The 12,443-nt window shown below is 38.8% G+C and overlaps 1 protein-coding gene across 1 annotated transcript in view; it reads left to right on the forward strand.

The window, feature by feature from the left end:
- Nucleotides 1-12,443, forward strand: part of LRP1B (LDL receptor related protein 1B) — a 1,602,836-nt gene that overhangs the window by 879,636 nt on the left and 710,757 nt on the right. The window contains exon 12 of the mRNA XM_090045827.1: nt 7,055-7,235. Within this exon, the coding sequence (XP_089901953.1) occupies nt 7,055-7,235 (181 nt within the window). The remainder of the gene's footprint in view (nt 1-7,054; nt 7,236-12,443) is intronic.

Here is a 12,443-nt window from a genome sequence, read left to right on the forward strand (position 1 = left end):
GTTTTCAGTGGTGGCATATAACAGAACAAGGAGCAGTGGTCCCAAGTTGGGAAGTTAGGTTAGATATTAGGAAAAACTTTCTCATGAGGAGAGGGTATTAAAGCACTGGAACAGGTTACCCAGAGAGGTCATGGAAAATCTCCATCCTTTTAGGATTTTAAGACCCAGCTAGACAAAGTCTTGGCTGGGATGATCTAGTTGGGGATAGTCCTTCTTAGAATAGGGGGTTGTACTAGATGACTTCCTGAAGGTCCCTTCCAACCCTTATTTTCTATTATTTTGTTTTAGCTGCACTTATTAAGCGTTACACTGAATGTGTGACTGCCCTTAGGTGGTACTTCAGTATACATACTAATCTCATCTTAATGACAGTACCTTGAACCAGATTGTTCAGAGGATGCTAGAAACTTGTTAGTTGAAAAATGTGGAATTTCTTCTATGTGGTATTAATAGCAGCACAATTCAAACTGTGTACTGTTCAGTTTAGTTTGGCTGGTTTTCATATACTTATCTGGTTTTAGGCAGGATTTCTATATAAATGGTTTGTGTCACACATGATTGGTTTTTACGTCACACCGATGGCAATATATGGATGTGTTCTTGCATACATTCCTTGATAAAATTCTCCTTTCAAGTGCACATTTATATGGAAATTTCTGTCTACTGTATATTAGCTCTCACCTCCAAGATAGTCTTTCTAAACACATTTTTTTCCTAGATAATTGAGTTAGCATTAGGGAAAAATAATTAATTTGGCTAAAACTAGAGTTCATACAATGTAGCAAACATAAGAATGATGGGAAAAGTACTAGCTCTAACATTTTTCTCTCCATTTCAGAAATCTGATTGATATCTTCTGACACTAGAAATGCTAACTTAGTACTATTTTATATTTGGTTATGATCAATTGCTGCCTGACTTTGCAAATGGTAACAACCGTATTTAGAACTTTGGGGCTAGATGGTCTTCTCTACTGAGCTTTGGTGGTAGAGAGAATATAACAACTATCAGGGAGCCCACTTAATCTCCTGTATTCTCAGGGCTAACCAGCACAATTTTTTTGTAAACCCAGCACAATCTGAAAGCTGTCTCAGGACAGGTTAGGGAGAAGGTCAATAGTCAGTGCACAGTTGAGACAAGACAAGATCTCTGCCAAAACATCTTGTTCATCCTGATAGACCTTTACATTGAGACATGGGAGTAAATCAATAGAAGAGAGCTGAGAATGTGTGCCCTTGTGAGTGAGGAGTTTCCCACCAGCCATGGATTTTTATGCATTGGGTATTCTTTGACCAGCTCAGGAAGGGCAAAAAATGATCAGAAAGAGTTTTCCTTTATAACATACCTAAAAGAACATGGGCCACATTTGGATTTACAACAACAAACACCACATTGTATGTATTAATCACTTCATCCTTTATCCACCCATAACAACTTTACCACCAACAACCATCTCTTCCTCCAAAATACAAGCATAGTTATTGGCACAAAGATGGCACCTCAATATGCTCACCTCTTCATGAACCACCTGGAAAAAAAATTCTAGAAAATTGTGCCATTACAGGACTAAACACCTCTATAAGCTTATTGTCTTCTGTCACAAATTCAACAGCTACCAATCTTCAATAATTTTTTTATGACTACTCCTGCACCAACATCAGCTTTCTGGATATCACTATCCATATCTGGGATGGCACCCTACAAACCACTGTATACAGAAAAGTCACAGACCACTACACATACATCCATAAAACCAGCAACCACCTCAGGCACACCAAGAAAGCCATAATCTGAAGTCAGGCCCTCAGATACCACCACATTTACTCTGAGAAGAACATTTACAATACGCACCTCATCAACCTGAAAAATGGCTTTACCCAGCAAGGACACTGTTGCAGAGAAATGGATTGCTGGATTGCATCTTTGAGAAGTCACACAAATACTCTACAATAATGTACTACAATACAAAAAAGAAAGCTCCCATGGATCACACTTGCCTTGTCAATAGAGACCATCCCAAATTGAAACCTATAATCAATTACCATCTAGAATCAAAAAAGATCAGACCCCAATGGAAATTGTTGTGACCTTCAAACTACGCCCAGACTTGGTTCAGCTTGTCATCAGAAACATACTCCTCTCCAATGAACAGACTTTAAATGGGACAAAACCTTACTTCAACAATAAATGTAAAACCTATTAACATATCTCCAGTGCCACAACAGTAATCACAACAGCAAAACTGTATTACGTGAATACAGAATCCATGGATCCTACACATACTACATTCTTTGTGCATATTTTTTTCACTGTACCTGGTAGATAATGGAAATTATGTGGGTGAAACTAGGCAGGAACTATGCACCAGAATGAACTCTCACAGAAAAAATAAAAGGGAAAGAGACACGCAAGCACCAGTAGGAGCAGGTTTGTCAGAGTACCGCCACTCCCTCTCTGATCTCACAATTGTCATGATGAAAGGGAATTTATAAATGCTTCAGAAGATAAACTTGGGAACAGAAATTCATTGCTGAACTTCATAATATAGACAGTAGGTTTATGGCTCATCATAACACATCAAATGCTGTCAATAATTTGCCTGCGCTTGACAGGTAAGAACAACCCCCTTCTTGAATGGTCTCCCTCTGCCACTAACTAGATTGGCTATTCTGCTGTTTTTATCATCATCTCACTCCTAGTTCACAGTCGTTCCCAGTCCATCCAAACAGACTATATTTGCTTGGAGTCTTTTCTCTGATATTTAGCTCAGCCTGCATCTGCTTCTTTCTTAGACATGAAGAAAGGCACTTGATCCTCTGGACACTTGTCTAACTTCTCTCCCTGCTATTCAGTTGATCCAATATCTTTTAAAAAAATCCTTTCCTTTGTAACTAAATTTTATATTTTTAACATGTCTACTTGGAGATGAGTGGCTGAGGATGTTCTTTGTATTTAAAGTTATTTTTAGTATTGAAAGAAATGAGCAAGGCAGAAGGACATGTAGGAAAGGCAGATTATAAAGTAGTGAACAGTGGACCAAGGAAGATACAAGAAAGAAAGGGATAGGAAGTGATAGAATTGAGAGTAAATGAATGGTTATTCATTAGCTTGGGATTTGGAAGATCTGGCTTGCATTCCTTCCCATGGCATATACTTTCTATGATACTATAAGTAAATTACTTCCCTGCTTTCTATCTCAATTCTCTATCTGTAAAATGAGGGTAACATCACTTCTATACTTCACAGCAATGTTATGAAGATAAATTCATAAAATGTTACCAGCTAGTGAAATACTATGGTAATGACAGCTTTACATATAACTTTTGGAGGAAGAAAATAAATATCAATCTTAGTAAGAGGAAAGTAAGGATTATGTCATTTCTTACTAATCAGTGGCTAAGGAGTCCTCCGTGTTTTCAGTTTTTAAACAGAGTGAATAGTTAATCTTTAAAATAAACAAAACATTGTAATGGATATTAATTGCAGGGGCATTGTGGGAGTGTCATGAAGCCTTAATCAAGAATGGGACCCATTATGCTATGTTGTATAAAAACAAGTTTCTGATCGAATAAGCCTTCAACAAACATAAAATATGAATTTAAGTATGATTTAATGTATATTTGTTCGTGTGAGAAGCTGGACCAACCAAAGACTTACTTGTAACACTTCTACATCCCATTGCCTACTGGACAGCTAGTAAAATTACAATGAACACTAGTTGTTTTGCCCTTTTCGCAATTATAAATTGAAGATGAGTGATGCACCAACTAAATAATATTTCTTTCATTTTAGAAGTTGAGTTAGCTTTCAGGCATATTTAGAACCAGTTTTCTTAAATGATTTTGAATGTGATACAGTAGAAAAAACAAGGAAAGGGCATCATAAATGCTTTATTAGTGTTTAAAATTCATGGGGTATTTTTAAGGATTTAAGTGTGGTTTTGTTTTAATGTAAAAGACTTAACTGTTTTCCAGTCTCCACAAATTTTAAATCTTTGAATAGTTACTTTTCCCTGTGGTTATTTTTTCCATCTGGCACAGAGTATCCCATGTACTTGACTCTGCTGGACCACCTGCAGCAGTTTCCAAAGGAATGGTTTAGCTTTTATCTTTTATGTACGATATTATACCGTATTTCTTTAAAATTCCTTTTACCATCCATACAAAATAAGCAAAATATTTCATTAACAACAGTTATCAGTAACAGTTAATTATTCTTTCTCCATTGATATAAAAACACTCATCAGGAGGACTAGTAATACGTTTATTTTACCTTTCTGCTAGTAAGATATGTTCTTTGGTAAGTTATTTTTATTACATGATAAAATTTCCTAAACAAATAGCTTATGTTAATGCTTTAAATATTTAAAATTTGGGAATAGCTGTTGATCTATGAAACTACATATAGCTTAACATTGCAAATGAATGCATATTAAGCTTGCAAAATTCACCTGTATATACTTTTAATGCAAATTAAATCTGTTTGACTATTTATCTGCAAAGCCCTATATAATTTGGTCATCCGGGAAGCCATCAAACAAATAAGGAAATTAATTTGGGTTCTTTGTTTAATAATTATCTGGGAGTGTGCAAGCGCGCGCGCGCACACACACACACACACACACACACCCCCTCTATAGATTAAAAGTGGGGAGCCAGGCCCAGGAGCTCCCTGCTGCTGGGGCAGGGGGACATTTCCCTGCTGCCTGGGGCAAGGAGGCAGCTGTCTCCTGGCACAGTGCTTGGTGCCAGCCCCTGTGCTAGCACCCTGGAGGAGCCTGGAGCTCCCCCAAGTGGTGGCAGGGGCCCATTGCAGGGCTGCGGGGAACTGGGATCAAATCTTCCTAATCTCTGAATGTGTAGACACATATCCAAAATCCCCTTCTGTGCAGTAGTTTACTGCACAGTAAATCTAGGCTGGAGTAAACGCATGTGTAGATAAGCCCACTGTGTACAATATCCATGGTTTCCAAATTATTCTCACTTACAACCTCCACATGCCTGCAAACAGTTTATAACATATATAAACTGAAAGTATTTTGAGTGATACCTTCCTGAATGCTGACTACTTTATATAAATTCACTAAAACTACAGAATCCTAATAATTGAAAATATCTTTGTTATTCATCACCTAGAATAAAACATTTATCAGTTTTATCCATTACCCTTTATTTTCCTCTTTTGGGAAGAGATAGTGTCACCATGTCCATTTTTAAGGAGACTCTGCCCAGTTTAAAAATATTGCAATACTTTAGATTTATGAAGTAGCTTTCATCCCCCAATAGGTTACACTTTATATAAAGACAATATCACTGAATTTCTGCATTTGGAAACTGCAGAGGGAACGGTAATCCAAATACATGTACAACGTTGTGCAACAGTACTCTTTCCTGCCCAGGGCAGGGGGTCGAACATGATGATCTGCTCAGGTCCCTTCTGACACTACTAACTATGAACCTATGAAACAGGGTGGCATGGGGAATTTTGTAGGCAACATATTTTGCAAAATGTATCTCACACTCTCTAAGATTTGTAGAAAACTTCAGTTAAGACCTTGTCTGGAAAATCCTGTCTTGCAGGGAATTCAATTCATCTACCTTAAATATAAAGAGTTGAAAAAACTTTGTCTGCCTTTGAACATTTTGTTTCAGGATGACAAAGGTGTAATCTTGAACTCGTGTCAGCTGGTTTACATTATTTTACCAATGAAGCCATCTTTAAATCTGACTTAAAGCTGTCCTATTAGGCATTCTCCTGTGTAAAATTGTATTGAGCCACTATAGCTTCTTCTATTCAACCCCTGCTAGTCCCTGCAGGAGAGGACATGGCAGGGATCAGAGGGAACCAATTTAAATTGAGAGTGCTTCAATTCATATCATGAGCCACTCCACACAGACAGATGGCTCAGGATCAGGAGAATGTAAAGATGGTTTTAAGCCATCTTTGCCACCCACCCCTTTGGTTTCATTCAAAGTATACCTATGGGCCTTAATACATCAATTAACTTACAGATGTGAATTTCTTATATATTATGGTTACATAATTATATAACCCACATTATTAATTTTAATAAATTTGTCAGTAAATATGCACTTCGGGTAAATACACGCAATGCTTTTTTGTCATTATTTAGAGAGTTATAATATGAACTCTTCTTACTACCTTCAGTGCAAATTTAACAAAATATTTAAATGTTTGCTTCTCTGTGTAAGCACATACAGCGGGGACCCTTATTTGCAGCAGCAACTCTGCAGCCGTGGGCCATTGTTCAGTCCCAGCCTTAGCTCCATGGTCAGGGGGCCAGGCTGGGAAATAAGGGCTCCCAGCCTGAGCCCCATCACCGCGGAGTTCAGTGTGGGAAATAAGTGGGCTTGGAGCTGCTGCTGGGAGATAAGGGCCTCCCAGCCTGAGCCCCCAACTGCAGAGCTCAGGCTAGGAGATAAGGATTTCCCAGCCCCTGCTCCCCAGTCACTATCTCAGAGTGGGAGGCTTGGATCTCCCTGATGCCGGGCAAGAGAACATAGTTCCCACTCAGGCTTCTGTGGCAGAGCCTGCCCTGGAAGCAGGCAGCAGATTTTGCCCCCCGTCAGGCCATCTACACTAGTACTATGGCACCATTACTAATGCCGAGTATATATGCTACTTGCATTTGCAGGTAGCAGTTTTACTTGCTATTAGGGGGCAGGGTTAATAAGATGCTTACTTCCCATGCTTACTTCCCAATACAAAGTTAAATGTTTTGTGTAAATCCAGTATATTCTCAGGAATAATTATTTTCAGAAGCCATATGAGAGAGGTCTGCTTTTCAAGAAATGTGTGATTCTCATATCTTTCCTCCTCCTTGGATGATACAGCTATTCTTCACTTTTTTGTTTAGGATTTTAAACAAAAATTCAGTATAATGCCCAAGAAAAAATAGGCAAAGATTTTATTTGTACTTCTTACATGTATCCATTGTTGACTAAAAGATGTCTATTAAAAAAATAGAACACAGGCACATGCTAGTAATGAAATCTATTTGTTTCTTTGTTTCTGTTTTGTTTGTTTTTAACAGATCTTGATAATGTGGAAGGCATAGCAGTGGACTGGATTGGAAATAATCTATATTGGACAAATGATGGACACAGAAAAACAATCACTGTAGCCAGATTGGAGAAAGCCTCTCAAAGTCGGAAAACTTTGTTAGAGGGAGATATGTCTCATCCTAGAGGAATTGTTGTTGATCCTGTCAATGGGTATGATGTAGTATTATTTTATTATAGTTCCTCTATTTAATTTATTTCTGCTATAAATGTATTTAGGATCAAAATCTGCTCTTTGAGCAGCTGATCTCAGAAACTTAGGTTAAATTGTGTGTCAGAAGAAATGGGAAGAGTAGTCTTTAGACATTTGATTCACTGGTATTATGCTATCTTCCAAATGGCATAAGAACTGTATCATTCCCTTTATCTGGCATACACAAATCTCATTGCCTTCAATGGGAAATGTGTGCATGGATCAAGGGCACAATATAATCTTAAATGTGTCAATCCATGCTCATTTCCAAATGTGAGTGTGACCTGTCAAAAACAATCTTCCTTTTTTAAAGCTGTTACATTATTCATATTGTGCTATTTAAAAAGCACAAATATAGAGTCAATTCAGTGAGCTTAACATCTAGCTTTGGAAAAAAACTGACATACAAAATATGACCTTCTTAGATGTGCAACCAATATGAACTTTTCTTATTATCTAGACATTTATACATATTCTTATGAGCATTTTCTTCTGAATGAATACCATACAACACACCCTTCTAATAAAATAACACACACTTTAGTGTGCATACTCCTTCATGAAATATTCTCAGATACCATGTTCCTTTAAGACTTTTGGCCCTGAATTCAATGAATAGCTACATTGGGGGGGGGGTGATTATTCTAATAAACATGCATTATTAATTTTGGTCAGAATATTTAGGCATTACAGAACAGCCTCAGTGAAGGAGTACAACAGGAAAAACTGGCATTTAATATACTATCTCTTTTATAGGGAAGCATGTCATTTGTCATGAAAATCTGAAGCCCTTAATGTAAAACGGTCTGATATTATGTCATACATCTGGTATCGTATATGTATTGCTCAATGTGGGAACATAGGATACCAGAAATAGCATACTAGCTCAGATCCATGGTCCATCTTGCCCAGCCAGCACTTCAGGATTTATTCCAACAGACTTATGCTAGACAGATACAGTATTACAACAGAATTGCAACATATATGTAACAGTTGGATATTGACTGGCAATTGCCCATTTAACGTTATTTGTGTACAGTATAGCTCACTGAATATTCTTATATAAATGCCTGAATCTTCTTTGAATCTTACTAATTCTTGGTTTCACCAAAACCATTTATATTACATTTGGTTGTACCAGCCACAGTTATAGTGTGTTAAAATGGATATAGACTGGAGAAGTATATCAGAATTTTGTTTCATAAATATTTCTGAACTTGATATCAGTTTCAGATAATATTCATCAAGGGCTAAATATTCTCCCCACTTTAGCAGTACACTTAAGATCATGTTAATCCTGGATATGATTATAAGGTGACTGGATCCACTATTATTTCTTAACACTTGATTTGATTTACATTGCCACCTTTAAATCCATGTTTTTCCTTTAAAGAAAGCAAACTACTAGAAGAATGCTATGATTAGCTTAAGGTTTATAGTGTTACTATCATTTGAAACCCAATCAAAACAATACCTGCCATTTTTTGGTCAAGTTTTCCGACTCGGAGATTCCGACCAGTTAAATATCCAACACACTTGTGGTATTGTATGGATATATGACCTGGGAAGGAATACCACACAACACACTCTTCTAATAAAATAACACGCACTTTAGTGCTTATACTTGTTCATGAAAGTTTTTTCCCCTCCCCCTTGCCTGGGCCCTTGCCATCCTCCCTGAGGGAGAAAGTTTATTATGGCATTTTAATTATCTTCAGGATATTGGACTAGAGATAAGCAAAGTAAAAGCAATAACTGTATTTTGATGTGCAATTAAAGCACTTTAATATAAATGTCAGTCACTTTTTGGTCATGGTTTAGCATATGACAGGAGATAACTAGAACAAGGAATGCAAAAAGTTAAAAAGTAATTGCCTTTTAACAAGTCATGCAAATGACTGCAAACTATATTGATTTATTTTGTCTTTCAGTAGAGAAAGTAGCACATCGACCCAGTTGTTTGCTTGAATCCTAGGCAGCAGATATACACAGGTCTCACTGATTCTATAATCAAACTTAATATGGTTCCAGTCAGATTTATAATACAGTTTATAAGCCTTAGGCATCCAAATTTAGTTTTGATCTTAACATTAAATTATAAAGCACTAAACCTCTTCCTTTTCAACTGTGAACTGGAAGAGGTAGAAAAAAAAAAAGAATGCTTGCTACTGCCATTTTTCAAAGGATTCCCGAGCAAATGGTGATTTTTTTCCATCCTTTTTTTTTTCTTACTAAAAAGTATAAAAATGAAAATACCAATGCACATGACTATATAGAATAAAACTGCTGACCATACGAATGTAAGAAACAAAACACTGGGTCAGATTGCAGAGCCATGGAAATCAGTATCCTGCTTCTCTCAGTGGCAGTGTGGGGATGCTAAGGACAAGGGTGTTTCAGCTGGGTGTAAACAGAAAGATCTGTGTCTGGCCACTGTCCCCTACAACATCTGACATTCAGACATCTACAAGGTTATATAGGCACTCCTATGTACCAGTAGCCCTAAGCATCATTTAAGGTATAAAGATGAATAGGGCAGTTTGGTTTCATGATGAAAAGACTCTTTAAAAGAAACATTTTATAACCTCGTTGGATATTTAGTTTCTTACGGTGCCACCAATTATTGACTTAACTCTGCCCACAGATAGGTTGTAAGTGGATTAGTGAGCCTGCTGCCTTTTCTCTGCCTCCCTCTGCCACAAGGGAGCTCTTTTGCCAGTCCTTTAAAAATGAAAACACAGTCCTTAATCAGAAAACAAACACACTGGCAAACCAAAGCTTATAACCCATCAAAAGGGCCATAAGACAGACCTTTTTTGCTTTGGCCCCTTCCTAGTTTCAAGCTTGTCTGGATTTCAGTCTGTCTCGTGCTTGTGGACTGTTTTTTCCCCCTAACTCCAGCTCCCTGCTCGCTCTCTCTCTCGGGTTTTCAGCTGCCTTCTCCATGGGCAGCTAACTGCCTCACCTGGGCCGCTGCTGCAGGCTGCCAGCCCCCTCTGAAAGGGCCAGACTGCCCTGTTACACTGGTGAAGTTCAGTGAATCCCATGGAACATTAATGTCAGAAACCAGCGTTGAAGTCAAAGGCCTCATCCAGACAAGCACAGCCGTGCAGTATGTGGCACTGTAGACACTGCTGCAGTGCCACATACCGCACAGTCTGATTTTCTCCGTGCTGGACATTCGGGGGTCAGAAAAAACCATGGGGAGAAAAAGTAGAGCTGTGCCAGCGATGAGAGTGCGCTGCCTGAAGGCAGAGCCTGGCTGGCTGGAACCACGCTCTGTGGCCAGCCAGGCTCCACGTGGCAGGATTGCCATTGCTGCAACCCCAGGAGGCCTCCAGGACCCCAGGTAAGGCTGCTGGGGCCAGCCCAGTGCTGCCCCAGCCTCCCCTACCTGACCAGGGGTAACTTGGCACACGCCAGCATGCATGTGACATGGGTGTTCCACGGGAACAACTAGTGGCAGCACAAGGTGTGCCACTGCTAGAAGTCCCTGGGGAACCAAATGTCCACACGTCTGGATGCGGCCAGAGAGGCACACACAAGCCAACTGTATCCTTACATCACTGACATTCACAAAGCACAGTTAATATATTTTTTCTAATGTACTTGGAATCATAGTCTTATAAACTTAAGGTCCAAATACCATGGAGTAGTTCCTAGGATTCCCTGATAGATGCTTGTGATATTTCAGTCTCATTAATTCCAGGATGTGCTTTGCAGAAATCTAGAGAAGCATAAACATATGCTAATTCTCTTACATTTGTTCAAAAAGTGCTACCAAATACCAGCGTTTTCTAATGGCTACCACACAGGGGAATTGCACAGTTTGTTTTTTTTTCTCCCAATAACTGTATAACAAATGTGGTTATGTACATACATATATTCTCTACATTAAAAGATAATTAGCAAGGTTAGAAACTCAAGTACTCAGAAATGCCAGACATCAGGCTGCCTTTACAATCTTAATTTGCCCCTTCTGCATTTATCTTATGTTACCATTTTTAATTATATAGCACATGGTATTTTTTCCTGCAAGGTTCTTCATTCATTACACAGGAAGAACCCAGCGCATCTAGGTTGTATACTAAAGGAAGCTTTTTGTGGCTCTCCTGCTCCATTGGTCACAGTGGTAGGAAGGTGTACAGTGAACAAGGTCATATAAAGCAGAAATATAAAGGATGGAGCTCATAGATATGTTTAAGGCTGACTTGATAAACTGGATTGTATCCCTGCCTCTGCCACAGGGTTCCTATATGAAGCTAAGCAACATGTTACACAAAGCTTCTTGCTAATTAGACTATGCTGATTTTGTGGAGACCTGGTAGTCTTGAGTCCTCTCAACTGAAATCAAAGTCCAAAGACATGAAGTGCTATATAATGCTAAGTGCTCTGAAAACTCATATTCCTGGTTTCTCATGATCAGTAAGCAATGGTTACTTTTCACCTAAACTCAGTTCCCCATCTTTACCTTTGGGATAATAATGCTACCTCATTTTACAAACTTCAGGAAAATAAATTGCTTATTAATCAAACAGATGCTGTAGTGATGAGTTCCATAGACCATTCCATGAGGAGATTATTATTTCTTGTAAAATATGAAATGAATAAAGCATGGAGCTGTGCTTTGAATAGTCAGAAGGAAGTTAATACCAATAGAGAGCATGGTCCATTCTGTGCACCGACTGAGGCAGGGGTGCCTCTTGTGGGAGAAAGATTACGTGATCATGTAATTAAGACTGTCATTTACAAAAGAGTCGTCATTTACTGGCCGCCAGTCTCTCATTCTTGTTTCTGCCCAGATTCCACTCCTGCTCCTCTTGTCCAGTCACTTCCAGTCCCTCTGCGAGTTCTTTGTCTCAGTTTGCTGTCTCCTGCCTCATCGCCTTGTTAGGTCTCTTTCCAGTCTCCTCTGCTTTTGGATCAGGCAACTTTCTTCTCTATGTTCCAGGGCTGAGCAGGGGGCATTGACAGCACAAGACCGACAGACTCCTGCTCTCTCTTCTTCTGCCAAGACCCATACAGACTCACACAGATGCACACAAATTTAGGGCTGTAGGGGACCTCATGAGATCATTGGGTCCACCCCTCCTGGACATGCTATGTTTTGCCTAGAGCTAGAATTTGGGGGAAAATCCTTTTTTGACTCTGAGCTGGTACACATTTGG

The sequence above is a fragment of the Crocodylus siamensis genome, chromosome 4 (genome assembly GCF_052110815.1).
Source record: "Crocodylus siamensis isolate JL-2025a chromosome 4, ASM5211081v1, whole genome shotgun sequence".
Classification (NCBI taxonomy): domain Eukaryota; kingdom Metazoa; phylum Chordata; order Crocodylia; family Crocodylidae; genus Crocodylus; species Crocodylus siamensis.